Below are 17,278 nucleotides of genomic sequence, written 5' to 3'. Positions count from 1 at the left end.
CAAACTTTCTTGTTCTTGTCAAAAGTCTAGCAGCCGCATTTTGTACCAACTGTAATCTTTTAATGCTAGACATGGGGAGACCCGAAAATAATACGTTACAGTAATCGAGACGAGACGTAACAAACGCATGGATAATGATCTCAGCGTCTTTAGTGGACAGAATGGAGCGAATTTTAGCGATATTACGGAGATGAAAGAAGGCCGTTTTAGTAACGCTTTTAATGTGTGACTCAAAGGAGAGAGTTGGGTCGAAGATAATACCCAGATTTTTTACAGAGTCACCTTGTTTTATGATTTGGTTGTCAAATGTTAAAGTTGTATTATTAAATAGAGGTCGGTGTCTAGCAGGACCGATAATCAGCATTTCCGTTTTTTTGGCATTAAGTTGCAAAAAGTTAGCGGACATCCATTGTTTGATTAATTAAAAATGTCGTCCTCTCCAACTGACAAGGCAGCATTTCAAGAAACTGGGCGTTTGGTATCTGACTCAAGCGCGGACACCAACATTAGAACAGTACTGCCACACACTTTCTAGAGCTGACATCATAATATGGGAACAGCTTCTCTGGGTCTTACAGTTTCCTTTTTGTCTCGTAAAGTGAGCACAAGTAGAACTCTCTGCTTTCTGATCCAATCTGCCCGGCAGTGTGAAAACCTATCTTTATCAAGATTACGTCCTACAATGGTCACTTTCCCCAGCGTCCTATTAAAGCATCCGCACAGCCCCCCGGTTGCCAGGAAGCTCATGTTCAAACGAGGAGTTCTCAATGAACAGACAGCTTCTTTCACAATCAGCGGCCAGCTAGTCCCCACTTGTGATGTCAGGCAACGGGCCTCTCTGACGGATTCATGGATTGCACATGCAAGAAAGTGCAACAAATTCCAACGAGTTTCCTGCTGAGAAAAGCAAGGTGAGGTTGCGTGGGAGGACTCCTCCTCCATCTGTCCCTAGGATGACATTATTCTTTTATTGCTCGTCCTTTCTTGTATCTAAATCACCAGCAGGCTACTCTCAAAGTCTCCTTTGAGAGCCGCCGAGCCAAAGATAACCAAAGATATGAACATAGTCACATTGGTATTTCCATCTTTTGTTTATCCCAAAAGCAACAACACAGCTGCCAAGGGAATCTAAAAGGTTTTCTACCAAAATAGACCGCAGCTCGCTCGCTCGATCGAGGAGGACCTCTTTGCATGTATTCGCTTTTGGAATAAAATAACCCTGCGAGCAAAAAGACGAATTTTGTGGAATCTAACCGCATCAGTGGACGGTGTTAATATGGGAAGAGCCGGGAGCGGTGAATCCTGGACGGATCGGTTTACCCTTTAGCACATACAGCTGTGAAAGAATAGAAAGATGTGTGTGTGTGTGTGTGTGTGTGTGTGTGTGCTGAGCAGCTGTGGAAAAAGGCTGAACAGACATCTTTTGTCCCAATAATAGCTTTTCAACAGTTTTCACCGAAGACATCTTATTTAGAACTTTGCGTGTTCCTGTGACTTTCCCATCAGGGACGGATCCAATTATACAGTATGTCACGTTCTGAAGCCAACCTGAGTCTACCGCCAAAAAGACGCAGCCTATTCGTCCGAAGTGTCTTCTATATCCCGATCAGGATCACAAGGAAGATGGAGTCTATCTGATCAGACTTTAGGGCAAGAGACAGGATATTAAAGACCTACTGAAACCCAATCCATCCATCCATCCATCCATTTTCTACCGCTTATTCCCTTTCGGGGTCGCGGGGGGCGCTGGCGCCTATCTCAGCTACAATCGGGCAGAAGGCAGGGTACACCCTGGACAAGTCGCCACCTCATCGCAGGGCTAACACAGATAGACAATCCACTTTATTTATATAGCACATTTAAACAACAATAACGTTTCCAAAGTGCTGCACAGCCATGTTAAAAACAATATTAAAAAAAAACAAAAAAACAATATTATGCTCCACCAATGACTGAATAAAACAAAAAATAAATAAAAATAAAACCAATAAAAACAAATATGATTAAAAACTACTAAAGCCACTACTACCAACCACGCAGTCTGATAGTTTATATGCTACCTCAGTAGAAGTATTTAAGTCTCACCTTAAAACTCATCTGTATACTCTAGCCTTTAAATAGACCTCCTTTTTAGACCAGTTGATCTGCCGCTTCTTTTCTTTCTCCTATGTCACCCCCTCCCAGGATGGACCGCTCGTCGGGACCCAGGATGGACCGCTCGCCTGTATCGGTTGGGGACGTCTCTACGCTGCTGATCCGCTTGAGATGGTTTCCTGTGGACGGGACTCTCGCTGCTGTCTTGGATCCGCTTGAACTGAACTCTCGCGGCTGTGTTGGAGCCACTATGGATTGAACTTTCACAGTATCATGTTAGACCCGCTCGACATCCATTGCTTTCGGTCCCCTAGAGAGGTGGGGTTGCCCACATCTGAGGTCCTCTCCAAGGTTTCTCATAGTCAGCATTGTCACTGGCGTCCCACTGGATGTGAATTCTCTCTGCCCACTGGGTGTGAGTTTTCCTTGCCCTTTTGTGGGTTCTTCCGAGGATGTTGTAGTCGTAATGATTTGTGCAGTCCTTTGAGACATTTGTGATTTGGGGCTATATAAATAAACATTGATTGATTGATTGATATCAATGATGAAATATTAACATTGCAACACATGCCAATACGGCCGCTTTAGTTTACTAAATTGCAATTTTAAATTTCCCGCGAAGTTTCCTGTTGAAAATGTCGCGGAAGGATGACGAGTGCACCACTCACGGCTAAAAGTCGTCTGCTTTAATCGCATAATTACACAGTATTTTAGACATCTGTGTTGCTGAGTCTTTTGCAATTTGTTCAATTAATAATGGAGACATCAAAGAAGAATGCTGTTGGTGGAAAGCGGTGGATTGCAGCTGCCTTTAGCAACCAAAACACAGCCGGTGTTCCCAACTGTGTCTTGTTTCCCGATTACATGTCAACCGGAAGGTTTCGGCGAGAAAATTGTGGTAATAAGTCGGCTCTTACCGGAGACATGAGCGGAGCTTGCGTCCTCCTGTCAAAAAGGCAGCTGCGACTTTCTTAGCTCCTCCATGGCTTCCATCAGAGACACTGGCGATCACCAAACCCCTCAGACTTTCAGGTATTAATAATAATAATAATAATAATAACTTAGATTTATATCGCGCTTTTCTAGACACTCAAAGCGCTCACAGAGAAGGGGACTCAACATTCATTCACACCTGGTGGTGGTAAGCTACATCAGTAGCCTCAGCTGCCCTGGGGTAGACTGACGGAAGCGTGGCTGCCAGTTTGCGCCTACGGCCCCTCCGACCACCACCAATCATTTATTCACGGCACCGGGGGCAAAGGGTGAAGTGTCCTGCCCAAGGACACAACGGCAGCGATTTTTTTGGATGTCAATAGGCGGGAAGCGAACCTGCAACCCTCAGGTTTCTGGCCTGCCGCTCTACCCACTACGCCATGCCGCCCCTATTACTTTACAATCTCACTATAACACTAGTAACACAATAATCAGATAAGGGATTTTCCAGGATTAACCTAGTAAATGTGTCTAATAACATCTGAATCGCTCTCACTGCCCTTGCCATTTTTTTTTCTCTAGTCCTTCACTCTAAATTTCCTCATCCACGAATCTTTCATCCTCGCTCAAATTAATGGGGAAATTGTCGCTTTCTCGGTCCGAATCGCTCTTGCTGCTGGTGGCTCACATTATAAACAATGTGAGGATGTGAGGAGCCCTCACACCGGAGACGTCATTGTCTGCTACTTCCGGTAAAGTGAAGTGAATTATATTTATATAGCGCTTTTCTCAAGTGACTCAAAGCGCTTTACATAGTGACACCCGATATCTAAGTTACATTTAAACCAGTGTGGGTGGCACTGGGAGCAGGTGGGTAAAGTGTCTTGCCCAAGGACACAACGGCAGTAACTAGGATGGCACAAGCGGGAATCGAACCTGCAACCCTCAAATTGTTGGCACGGCCACTCTACTAACCGAGCTATGCCGCCCTAAGGCAAGGCTTTTTTATTAACGACCAAAAGTTGCGAACTTTATGGTCGATGTTCTCTACTAAATCTTTTCAGCAAAAATATGGCAATATCGCGAAATGATCAAGTATGACACATAGAATGGACCTGCTATCCCCGTTTGAATATCAATCAATCAATCAATCAATCAATGTTTACTTATATAGCCCTAAATCACTAGTGTCTCAAAGGGCTGCACAAACCACCACGACATCCTCGGTAGGCCCACATAAGGGCAAGGAAAACTCACACCCAGTGGGACATCGGTGACAATGATGACTATGAGAACATGATACTGTGATACTGATGATACTGATGACTATGAGAACATATGAGAACATGATACTGTGAAAGTTCAATCCATAATGGATCCAACACAGTCGCGAGAGTCCAGTCCACAGCGGAGCCAGCAGGAAACCATCCCAAGCGGACATCTCATTTCAGTTGGCCTTTTAAAGATGAAAATATGGTTGAGCAATTTGTCTTTAATGAACCAACAAACAGTGGGAGAAATGCTGAATATGACCCCAAGAACATCAGTTACTCAGTACTTGAGTAGTTTTTTCACAACATACTTTTTACTTTTACTCAAATATTTGGGTGACTACTCTTTACTTTTACTTGAGTAACAAATCTCCAAAGTAACTGTAGTCTTACTTGAGTACAATGTCTGGCTACTCTCCCCACCTCTGGTCTTGTCTCTCATAAGGATTGTGAACAATAGCCAAAATTACAAAAAAAAATGCAGTTCCTCTTTAAACATGGAGTTGGACACATTCCGCTTTGGGGCTGTGTCTCTGCTTTAGGGTACAAGAAGACTTTGGGGCTGTGTCTCTGCTTTAGGGTACAAGAAGACTTTGGGGCTGTGTCTCTGCTTTAGGGTACAAGAAGACTTTGGGGCTGTGTCTCTGCTTTAGGGTACAAGAAGACTTTGGGGCTGTGTCTCTGCTTTAGGGTACAAGAAGACTTTGGGGCTGTGTCTCTGCTTTAGGGTACAAGAAGACTTTGGGGCTGTGTCTCTGCTTTAGGGTACAAGAAGACTTTGGGGCTGTGTCTCTGCTTTAGGGTACAAGAAGACTTTGGGGCTGTGTCTCTGCTTTAGGGTACAAGGAGACTTTGGGGCTGTGTCTCTGCTTTAGGGTACAAGAAGACTTTGGGGCTGTGTCTCTGCTTTAGGGTACAAGAAGACTTTGGGGCTGTGTCTCTGCTTTAGGGTACAAGAAGACTTTGGGGCTGTGTCTCTGCTTTAGGGTACAAGAAGACTTTGGCGCTGTGTCTCTGCTTTAGGGTACAAGAAGACTTTGGCGCTGTGTCTCTGCTTTAGGGTACAAGGAGACTTTGGGGCTGTGTCTCTGCTTTAGGGTACAAGAAGACTTTGGCGCTGTGTCTCTGCTTTAGGGTACAAGGAGACTTTGGGGCTGTGTCTCTGCTTTAGGGTACAAGAAGACTTTGGGGCTGTGTCTCTGCTTTAGGGTACAAGAAGACTTTGGGGCTGTGTCTCTGCTTTAGGGTACAAGAAGACTTTGGGGCTGTGTCTCTGCTTTAGGGTACAAGAAGACTTTGGGGCTGTGTCTCCGCTTTAGGGTACAAGAAGACTTTGGGGCTGTGTCTCTGCTTTAGGGTACAAGAAGACTTTGGGGCTGTGACTCTGCTTTAGGGTACAAGAAGACTTTGGGGCTGTGTCTCTGCTTTAGGGTACAAGAAGACTTTGGGGCTGTGTCTCTGCTTTAGGGTACAAGAAGACTTTGGGGCTGTGTCTCTGCTTTAGGGTACAAGAAGACTTTGGGGCTGTGTCTCTGCTTTCGGGTACAAGAAGACTTTGGCGCTGTGTCTCTGCTTTAGGGTACAAGAAGACTTTGGGGCTGTGTCTCTGCTTTAGGGTACAAGAAGACTTTGGCGCAGTGCTAATGAACAAGACCATGTACCGTACCAATCTTAGATAAGAACCTCCTGGCCTCAACCAGAACACTGAAAATGGGACATGGACGAGTACTCCAGTATGGCAATGGCCCAAAATGTAGATACAACAAATGTGTGGTTCAAAAAGAAACACGTTAAAATCTTGACATGGATTAACCGGTCTCTGGCTCTTATCGCCCTGTAGAAAATCTGTAGAGGGAGCAAAACTTAGTTGCCAAGACACAGTCTTGAAATCTCCAAGATTTAGGAGGTATTTGTAAAGAGGAGTGGCCCAAAATCCCTCCTGAGACGTGTGCAACCCTGGTTACGAACAACAGGAAACGTCAGACCTTTTGTGCTTGCCAAAAATGGTTTCTAAACCAAGCACTAAGTCATGTTTTACTTGTAGATCAAAGACTTACAACTCATTTAAAATCTTCTTGGAGTTTATTTATTTGTCTGTTAATTTGTGTTAACTTCCGTCGCTCTCTGTTAAAGAAGTAAACCTACCAAGATGGACTGTTCATGTAAGGCAGGGCTCTCAAACTCACTTTACCTGGGGGCCACTGGATGCGGAGTCTGGGTGAGGCTGGGCCGCAAGAAAATAATTCTTAAAAAAAATGGTGCATATCCCTCAGCATGTCTCGTTGTATAATGACATTTCAAATTGTATCCCTCGTGCACCGCAACTTTCTCTGTGCAAATAAAACACGTCGAGGTGCCCCTGTGCTCAACAAAGAAATATTGCATCTACCACTTTTCCTGGAATAGTCTTTGCTCATCACTAACCCTTCTCTTCACTGCAGGCTTTGAAAAACACATATTTGTATTTAGCCGACGCATGCAATGTGTGTCGTTCCGCTTTTCCTCCCTACAGCAACATGTCGGTCGGCGGATAATAGCCGGGAAAGTACCTGGATAGCAAGCGCAAAAAAAGTGACGGCTCCCGGAGTGTTATCCGGCGTCATATAGAAGTATATAAGTCCCACTGGGTGTGAGTTTTCCTTGCCCTTATGTGGGCCTACCGAGGATGTCGTAGTGGTTTGTGCAGCCCTTTGAGACACTAGTGATTTAGGGCTATATAAGTAAACATTGATTGATTGATTGATATGTAGTGTTCGTGTGAGGCAATGCAAATTAAACAATAAAAAAAAAATAACAGTTTGAATTGGTCCAGGTTATCGGGGACTGTTATTACTGACGGACAGGTGGCGCGGTGTGACTGCAGCCAGGCATGTAAGAAAACCCTCGTCTCCATGGCAACGTCTGTCGTTTTCACTCATTTGCTGCTTTTCCACTAACGCAGGGGTAGGCAACCCAGAACTTTGAAAGAACCATTTTGGACTTGAATAACACAAGGCTGTCAAGCGCCATTCAAAACTTGCAGGCCACACTAACATTAGATTTTCATATTGAGGTAGGGGTTGCAAAATAACATCTCGCGGGCCACAATTGGGCCGCGGGCCTGAGACCCCTGATGTAAGGAGATTTCCAAAACCATCAGGGAATCAAATAATTGCCCCCTGCACTATACAGGTTCTTGCACCTGGAGTGAACCAAAAATAAGTACAGTCGTGGTCAAAAGTTTACATACACTTGTAAAGAACATAATCATGGCTGTCTTGAGTTTCCAATATTTTCTACAACTCTTATTTTTCGAGTGATTAGAGCACATACTTGTTTGTCACAAAACATTTATGAATTTTGTTTCTTTTATGAATCTATAATGGTTCTACTGAAAATGTGAGCAAATCCTGCTGGGTCAAAAGTATACATACAGCAATGTTGGCAAGTTTCACTGCAATAAGGCACTTTTAGTAGCCACCCACAAGCTTCTGCTTGAATTTTTGACCACTCTTTAGTGCAAATTGGTGCATCCAGCTATCCATTTTCTACCGCCTGTCCCTTTCGGGGTTGTAGGGGGTGCTGGAAAGCAGGTTACACCCTGGACAAGTTGCAACCTCATCACACGGCCAACACATATAGACGGACAACATTCACACTCACATTCACACACTAGAGACTAGAGATGCGCGGATAGGCAATTATATCATCCGCATCCACATCACCCTAATCGTCATCCACCCGCCGCCCACCCGAACCAACATTTTATCGGGACCGTACCCGCCCGCTGTATTACATCAGAGGTTGGCCCCCTATTTCACTCACAGGGCTATTTAAAACTGTTTCACAGAGTAATGAAGTCAATTGGAACCGCTAACGTTCTCGCGACTATTCAATAGCGTTCATCCTGATGACAAGAATATGGGCGTGCAGTGAAGCCATTGCTTTAGACACCTTCAACAACATCTACAAACCGATTGTTGGTCCGGCAACATGTTGTGTGCAGCTTCCGTAATCACACGTATAAGATTGAAAGGCATACTGGGTGATACAGAGTACACTGATGGTTGTGATATAAACAACTTTAACACTTACTAATATGCGCCACGCTGTGAAGCCACACAATACAAGATTGACAAACACATTTCGGGAGAACATCCTCACAGTAACACAACATAAATGCAACACAACTAATACCCATTATCCTTTGTATTCATGACACAACCTGAATATATTTTACACCCCAGTGCCCCCAACCCCGCCCACCTTACCGACGTCAGGATGTGTCATGAATACAAAGGATTATGGGTATTAGTGGTGTTGCGTTTATGTTGGGTTACTGTGAGGATGTTCTCCTGAAATGTGTTTGTCGTTCTTAATTGGTGTGGCTTCACAGCGTGGCGCATATTACTAAGAGTGTTAAAATTGTTTATATCACAACCATTAGTGTACTCTGTGTCACCCAGTATTCCTTGCAGTCGTGTGCGTGTTGCCGCAGAAGCCACACACACATGATGCTGGACTGACAATGTAGAAAGCGACAAAGCCAATGGCTTCATAGCACGCACTAATATTTAATATTCTGGGTGACTGCCGGAAGTCATTCAAGAGAATAATAGCGTCTCCTATTGACTTCTTCGCTTTATGACACGGGTCTTAAATGGCTCTTTGAATGGCAAATGATACCGATCCCAGAACCATGTATATCAAATATCTCCGGATGGTCCAACCGCCCGAATCTAATTAAAATCTATTTTTTCGTCATGTCAACTGCCCGGCCCGCGGTTTACCTGCGGACTCCGCGGATGAAACCGCAAACTGCGTATCTCTACTAGAGACCATTTAGTGTTGCCAATCAACCTATCCCCAGGTGCATGTCTTTGGAGGTGGGAGGAAGCCGGAGTACCCGGAGGGAACCCACGCAGTCACGGGGAGAACATGCAAACTCCACACAGAAAGACCCCGAACCCGGGATTGAACTCAGGACCTTCGTATTGTGAGGGACATGTACTAACCCCTGTTTCACCGTGCTGTAGTTCAGCTAAATGTGTTGGTTTTCTGGACATGGACTTGTTTCTTCAGCATTGTCCACAGGTTTAAGTCCGGACTTTGGGGATGCCATTCTAAAACCTTAATTCGAGCCTGATTTAGCCGTTCCTTTACTACTTTTGACGTGTGTGTTGGGGTCATTGTCCTGTTGGAACACCCAACTGTGCCCAAGACCCAACCTCCGGGCTGATGATTCTAGCTTATCTTGAATAATTTGGAAGTACTCTTACTTTTTCATTGTTCCATTTACTTTCTGTAAAACACCAGTTCCATTGGCAGCAAAACAGGCCATGCTTGACGGTAGGTATTGTGTTCCTGGGATTAAAGGCCTACTGAAAGCCACTACTAGCGACCACGCAGTCTGATAGTTTATATATCAATGATGAAATATTAACATTGCAACACATGCCAATACGGCCTTTTTAGTTTACTAAATTGCAATTTTAAATTTCCCGCGGAGTTTCCTGTTGAAAACGTCGCGGAATGATGACGCGTGTTCGTGACGTTATTGGTTGGAGGGGACATATTAGCCCAGCACCACTTACGGCTAAAAGTCGTCTATTTTCATCGCGCAATTACACAGTATTTTGGACATCTGTGTTGCTGAATCCTTTGCAATTTGTTCAATTAATAATGGAGAAGTCAAAGTAGAAAGATGGAGGTGGGAAGCTTTAGCCTTTAGCCACACAAACACATAATGTGTCCTTGTTTAAAATTCCCAGAGGTGAAGCTTTACTATGGATCAGAGCGGTCAAGCGAACATGGATCTCGGCTACATGTCAATCGGCAGGTTTCGGTGAGAAAATTGTGGTAATAAGTCGCCTCTTACCGGAGATCAGCGGAGCTTGCGCTGTCCATGCAGCTGCCGTGACTTCCCTCAGAGACTGGCGTGGACACACCCCTCCGACTATCAGGTACTATTTAACTCACTGAAACACTAGCAACACAATAGGCAGATAAGGGATTTCCTAGAATTATCCTAGTAAATGTGTCTAAAAACATCTGAATCGCTTCCAATGCAATCGCCTTTTTTTTTTTTACTTTATTTGAATTTTTTTCTAGTCCTTCACTCTCAATATCTTCATCCACAAATCTTTCATCCTTGCTCAAATTAACGGGAAAATTGTAGCTTTCTCGGTCCAACTAGCTCTTGCTGCTGGAGTCTCACTTTATAAACAATGTGAGGATGTGAGGAGCCCTCACACCGGTGATGTCATCGTCTGCTACTTCCGGTACAGGCAGGGCGTTTTTATCAGCGACCAAAAGTTGTGAACTTTATCGTCGATGTTCTCTACTAAATCCTTCCAGCAAAAATATGGCAATATCGTGAAATGATCAAGTATGACACATAGAATGGACCTGCTATCCCCGTTTGAATAAGAAAATCTCATTTCAGTAGGCCTTTAAAGGCTTCACCTTTTCTCCTCCAAACAGATTGCTGGGGATTGTGGCCAAACAGCTACATTCTTGTTTCATCTGACATCACATGGACAAAGATAAGACATTCTGGAGGAAGGTTCTGTGGTCAAATTATTGGAAACTCAAGACAGCCATGATGTTATGTTCTTTACAAGTGTATGTAAACTTTTAACCATGACTGTATATAGAGATCAAAGTCCACCTGTGTTGACTCTGTGGCCTTCTGTGATGCGTCAGTTAATGCGTCCTCAGTGTGCGTATTTCTTCCTAGTGACCGTGGAATATACTGTAAACAAACTATGTGCTTCTAACCTTCACTTTCAATGGTTGCTCATTGAATCACAGCACTTACAGTAGGGCAAAAAAGTATTTAGTCAGCCACCGATTGTGCAAGTTCTCCCACTTAAAATGATGACAGAGGTCTGTAATTTTCATCATAGGTACACTTCAACTGTGAGGGACAGAATGTGGAAAAAAAATCCAGGAATTCACATTGTAGGAATTTTAAAGAATTTATTTGTAAATTATGGTGGGAAATAAGTATTTGGTCAACCATTCAAAGCTCTCACTGATGGAAGGAGGTTTTGGCTCAAAATCTCACGATACATGGCCCCATTCGTTCTTTCCTTAACACGGATCAATCGTCCTGTCCCCTTAGCAGAAAAACAGCCCCAAAGCATGATGTTTCCACCCCCATGCTTCACAGTAGGTGTGGTGTTCTTGGGATGCAACGCAGTATTCTTATTCCTCCAAACACGACGAGTTGAGTTTATACCAAAAAGTTCTATTTTGGTTTCATCTGACCACATGACATTCTCCCAATCCTCTGCTGTATCATCCATGTATCCATTTTTGTATAAACTCAACTTGACGTGTTTGGAGGAAGAAGAATACTGAGTTGCATCCCAAGAACACCACACCTACTGTGAAGCATGGGGGTGGAAACATCATGCTTTGGGGCTGTTTTTCTGCTAAGGGGACATGACGATTGATCCGTGTTAAGGAAAGAATGAATGGGGCCATGTATCGTGAGATTTTGAGCCAAAACCTCCTTCCATCAGTGAGAGCTTTGAATGGTTGACCAAATACTTATTTTCCACCATAATTTAGTTTAACGACAATTTCCCCATTAATTTGAGCGAGGAAGAAAGATTTGTGGATGAGGATATTGATAGAGAAGGACTAGAGGAAAAAAAAAAAAAAAAGGCGATTGCATTGAGAGCGATTCAGATGTTTTTAGACACATTTACTAGGATAATTCTGGGAAATCCCTTATCTTTCTATAGTGTTGCTAGTGTTTTAGTGAGTTAAATAGTACCTGATAGTCGGAGGGGTGTGTTGACGCCAGTGCCTGAGGGAAGTCACGGTAGCTGCATGGACGGCGCAAGCTCCGCTGATCTCCGGCAAGAGGCGACTTTTTACCACAATTTTCTCACCGAAACCTGCCAGTTGACAAGTGGTCGGGAACCATGTTCGCTTGACCGCTCTGATCCATAGTAAACAAGGAAACACCATATGTTTGTGTGGCTAAAAACTAAAGCTTCCCACCTCCATCTTTCTACTTTGACTTCTCCATTATTAATTGAACAAATTGCAAAAGATTCAGCAACACAGATGTCCAAAATACTGTGTAATTGGAGGAAGAAAAATACTGAGTTGCATCCCAAGAACACCATACGGGACGGCGTGGCGCAGTGGGAGAGTGGCCGTGTGCAACCCGAGGGTCACTGGTTCAAATCCCACCTAGTACCAACCTCGTCACGTCCGTTGTGTCCTGAGCAAGACACTTCACCCTTGCTCCTGATGGTTGCTGGTTGGCGCCTTGCATGGCAGCTCCCTCCATCAGTGTGTGAATGTGTGTGTGAATGGGTAAATGTGGAAGTAGTGTCAAAGTGCTTTGAGTACCTTGAAGGTAGAAAAGCGCTATACAAGTACAACCCATTTATTTATTTATTTATACCTACTGCGAAGCATGGGGGTGGAAACATCATGCTTTGAGGCTGTTTTTCTGCTAAGGGGACAGGACGATTGATCCGTGTTAAGGAAAGAACGAATCGTGAGATTTTGAGCCAAAACCTCCTTCCATCAGTGAGAGCTTTGAATGGTTGACCAAATACTTATTTCCCAACATAATTTACAAATAAATTCTTTAAAATTCCTACAATGTGAATTCCTGGATTTTTTTCCCACATTCTGTCTCTCACAGTTGAAGTGTACCTATGATGAAAATTACAGACCTCTGTCATCATTTTAAGTGGGAGAACTTGCACAATCGCTGGCTGACTAAATACTTTTTTTTGCCCCACTGTAACTCATGCCAAAGGCACCACGACCAAGGTTAAAAGCGATGAGTGACATTTTGTTTTTGTTTTGTATTTACCTGCATCTGCATGCGTTGCGTGTCCACGTCACAGACGGTGTGTCTTTTGCCGGTGCAGTGGGAGATACAGCAGAAGGCGCACAGAGCCACCTGCTCCTCCTCGCAGTGAAGCAGCCTGTACTCATCATGACTCGGACAGGTCCAGGCGCTCAGCTCCTCTGCGTCCACAAGCAGGTGACCCGGTGCCGCGCACGGCTGCTGCAGGTGCATGTGCACGTGCATCTGGCAGCAGGGCTCCTTGCAGCGCAGGCACACCTTCCTGACGGGCAAAGACGGGCCTCGTCTGCACAGGACGCAGTGCAGCGTGGTCGGGGCCTTCTCGGAGTCCAACACGTTGAACCTCTTGACGATGTTGGCCAGCTTGAAGTTCTTCTCCAGTAAAGGCTTCTGCTCGTATTCGTGGTTGCACTCGGGGCAGCGGACCCCCGTGCCGCTGTCTTTAGCCCAAGCCTCTGAGATGCAGCCTTTGCAGAAGTTGTGCTTGCATTGCAGCTGGATGGGTTCCTCGAACACATTCAGGCAGATGGGGCAAAGAAGCTCCTCTTCGAAGTAGTTTTTCCAACTCAGATCCATGACTTTAACTGGCTTTAAACTCTGAAAGTAAACAAGAAAAGCTCTATAATGTCAAGACATACCAATATTACATTAATAATGCCATTTCCGTGATGCTCAAAAGCAGGGGTGCCCACACTTTTTCTGCAGGCGAGCTACTTTTCAATTGACCAACTCGAGGGGATCTACCTCATTTATATATATCATTTATATTTATTTATTTATGAAAGAGACATTTTTGTAAACAAGTTAAATGTGTTTAATGATAATACAAGCATGTGTAACACATATAGATGTCTTTCTTTCACAAAGACAAGAATATAAGTTGGTGTATTACCTGATTCTGATGACTTGCATTGATTGGAATCAGACAGTAATGATGATAACGCCCACATTTTCAAATGGAGGAGAAAAAAAGTTGTCCTTTCTGTACAATACCACATGAAAGTGGTTGGTTTTTGGCATCTAATTCATCCAGCTTCCATACACTTTACAAGAAAAACATTGGCGGCAAATTCCGTAGCTTGTTTGATTGACATTCACGGCACCCGAGGGTCTTGTGAGATGACGCTGGCTGCTGCCAGTTCATTATTATGAAAAAATGACAGAGAGGAAGGCGAGAAACACTTTTTATTTCAACAGACTTTCGCGCCGTCCCTTCCGTCAAAACTCTAAAAGCCGACTGCACATTTCCTATCTTCACAATAAAAGCCCTGCTTCATGCTGCCTGCACTAACAAAATAAGAGTCTCGGAAAGCTGGCGTGCACAAGTGATGTGCACGCCAGCTTTCTGAGGGATCGCTTGTGCACGCCAGTTTTCCGAGACTCTGTATTTAGTTAGCGCAGGCAGCATGAAGCAGGGCTTTTATTGTGAAGATAGGAAATGTGCAGTCGGCCTTTAGAGTTTTGACGGAAGGTACGGCGCGAGAGTCTGTTGAAATAAAAAGTGTTTCTCGCCTTCCTCTCGGTCATATTTTCATAATAATGATCTTGCAGCAGCCAGCGTCATCTCACAAGACCCTCCGGTACCGTGAATGTCATTTAAGTGACGTCTTGGTGAAGATTGATGATCACTCATTTTTAGGTCTATTTTTTTTAAAAGCCTGGCTGGAGATCGACTGACACACCCCCCGCGGTCGACTGGTAGCTCGCGATCGACGTAATGGGCACCCCTGCTCAAAAGTGTTATGATCCGCCGCCCGGATCATATATTGTTAGGGTTTTTGAGTCCTTTGGTGTTTCCTGTTTCTTTTTGGACTCTTTCGATCCCTGGTTTGGCTCTTCCTTGTTTTATCTTGTTACCATGGTTTCTCATTTGTTCCACCTGCTCTTGTTTTTTATGCGCACCTGTGTTTTGATTATTGCTTTAGTATTTAAGGCTGCCTTCGACCTCAGTTCTATATTTCGCTAAAATTCGCTCCATTCTGTCCACTAAAGACGCTGAGATCATTATCCATGCGTTTGTTACGTCTCGTCTCGATTACTGTAACGTATTATTTTCGGGTCTCCCCATGTCTAGCATTAAAAGATTACAGTTGGTACAAAATGCGGCTGCTAGACTTTTGACAAGAACAAGAAAGTTTGATCACATTACGCCTGTACTGGCTCACCTGCACTGGCTTCCTGTGCACTTAAGATGTGACTTTAAGGTTTTACTACTTACGTATAAAATACTACACGGTCTAGCTCCAGCCTATCTTGCCGATTGTATTGTACCATATGTCCCGGCAAGAAATCTGCGTTCAAAAGACTCCGGCTTATTAGTGATTCCTAAAGCCCAAAAAAAGTCTGCGGGCTATAGAGCGTTTTCCGTTCGGGCTCCAGTACTCTGGAATGCCCTCCCGGTAACAGTTCGAGATGCTAACCTCAGTAGAAGCATTTAAGTCTCATCTTAAAACTCATTTGTATACTCTAGCCTTTAAATATACCCCCTTTTTAGACCAGTTGATCTGCCGCTTCTTTTCTTTTTCTCTTATATCCCCCCCTCCCTTGTGGAGGGGGTCCGGTCCGATGACCATGGATGAAGTACTGGCTGTCCAGAGTCGAGACCCAGGATGGACCGCTCGCCTGTGTATCGGTTGGGGACATCTCTACGATGCTGATCCGACTCCGCTTGGGATGGTTTCCTGTGGACGGGACTCTCGCTGCTGTCTTGGATCTGCTTTGAGCTGAACTCTCGCGACTGTGCTGAAGCCACTATGGATTGAACTTTCACAGTATCATGTTAGACCCGCTCGACATCCATTGCTTTCGGTCCCCTAGAGGGGGGGTGTTGGCCACATTTGAGGTCCTCTCCAAGGTTCTCATAGTCAGCATTGTCACTGGCGTCCCACTGGGTGTGAATTCTCCTTGCCCACTGGGTGTGAGTTTTCCTTGCCCTTATGTGGGTTCTTCCGAGGATGTTGTAGTCGTAGTGGTTTGTACAGTCCTTTGAGACATTTGGGATTTAGGGCTATATAAATAAACATTGATTGATTAATATAATACTAATAACTTAGATTTATATCGTGCTTTTCTAAACACTCAAAGCGCTCACAGAGAAGTGGGACCCAACATTCATTCACACCTGGTGGTGGTAAGCTACATCAGTAGCCACAGCTGCCCTGGGGTAGACTGACTTGATCCGTTGTTTGCTGTAAGCAACACTTAATCTTGTCTCTATGCTAAGTTGCTCCTTAGCTTCTCGTGCACTCGGCACGTTACTTTTGGACTCTTGGACTGCATGCTAAGTTTTAGCTTAGCTTCCTGTGCGTTCGGCACGCCTTTTCTTTTTTCAGTTTTTGTCCCAGTGTTTTTATTTTTACATTAAACCAAGCTCTTACCTGCTATCCCTGCCTGTCTGGTCCTCTTGCATCTTGGGGTGACAAAACGTGCATCTATGATGCGAGCGCCGTGTGACATAAAAGTGAATGAATGCTCCGGAAGAGTACATATAAAGTTGGGTTGCAAGAAACTATCCCGGTAAAGCACAGTAATTCAGGTTACCAAAATAAAATGATGTTAATGTGTTTGAGTAATGGTGGCTTAAAAAGATGGCAGGAACTGCCCAGGTAAACCCCAAAAGACTACAATAGAACATAGTGTGTGTGTGTGTGTGTGTGTGTATTTTGGGTATATGCATGTGTGTGTGTATATGTATGTATATATATACGTGTATATATGTATATGGATTGTATATATGTGTGTGTTGTGTATGTATCTGTGTGTGCATATGTATATATGTAAGTGTGTGTGAATTTAAATGTATTATATATAGATCTTTTTTTTTTTTTTTTTTTCCCTTGGCCTCAGTCTGCACCCCCTCTCCAAGGCCCAGGCTAAGACCGATTTTTTTTTATTTCATTTTAATCTTCTATTCCCCCCCCCTTGTTTACCTGTATCTCATCTTTTTTTGTAAGGGGCGCTGGAAGCCGGCAGACCCGTCAGCGATCCTGTTCTGTCTCCCTGTAATGTTTGTCTGATCTTGAATGGGATTGTGCTGAAAATTGTAATTTTCCTGAAGGAAGTCTCCTGACGGAATGAATAAAGTACTATCTAATCTAATCTAATATATAGCATCTATGCAGCAACCACTGAATTGAATTATATTATATATGAATAA

At 44.1% G+C, this 17,278-nt stretch overlaps 1 protein-coding gene and 1 long non-coding RNA gene across 2 annotated transcripts in view; one reads left to right on the top strand and one right to left on the bottom strand.

The window, feature by feature from the left end:
• LOC133558954 (uncharacterized) overlaps nucleotides 1-17,278 on the top strand; it is a 91,628-nt gene that overhangs the window by 58,024 nt on the left and 16,326 nt on the right. The window lies entirely within an intron of this gene.
• trim8a (tripartite motif containing 8a) overlaps nucleotides 1-17,278 on the bottom strand; it is a 64,038-nt gene that overhangs the window by 37,028 nt on the left and 9,732 nt on the right. The window contains exon 3 of the mRNA XM_061910147.1: nucleotides 13,126-13,719. Within this exon, the coding sequence (XP_061766131.1) occupies nucleotides 13,126-13,698 (573 nt within the window). The 5' untranslated portion in view covers nucleotides 13,699-13,719. The remainder of the gene's footprint in view (nucleotides 1-13,125; nucleotides 13,720-17,278) is intronic.

Source organism: Nerophis ophidion, linkage group LG09 (genome assembly GCF_033978795.1).
Source record: "Nerophis ophidion isolate RoL-2023_Sa linkage group LG09, RoL_Noph_v1.0, whole genome shotgun sequence".
NCBI lineage: Eukaryota > Metazoa > Chordata > Actinopteri > Syngnathiformes > Syngnathidae > Nerophis > Nerophis ophidion.
Note: the sequence above shows the minus strand (reverse complement) of the source record. Positions and strands in the feature narration are given on the sequence as shown.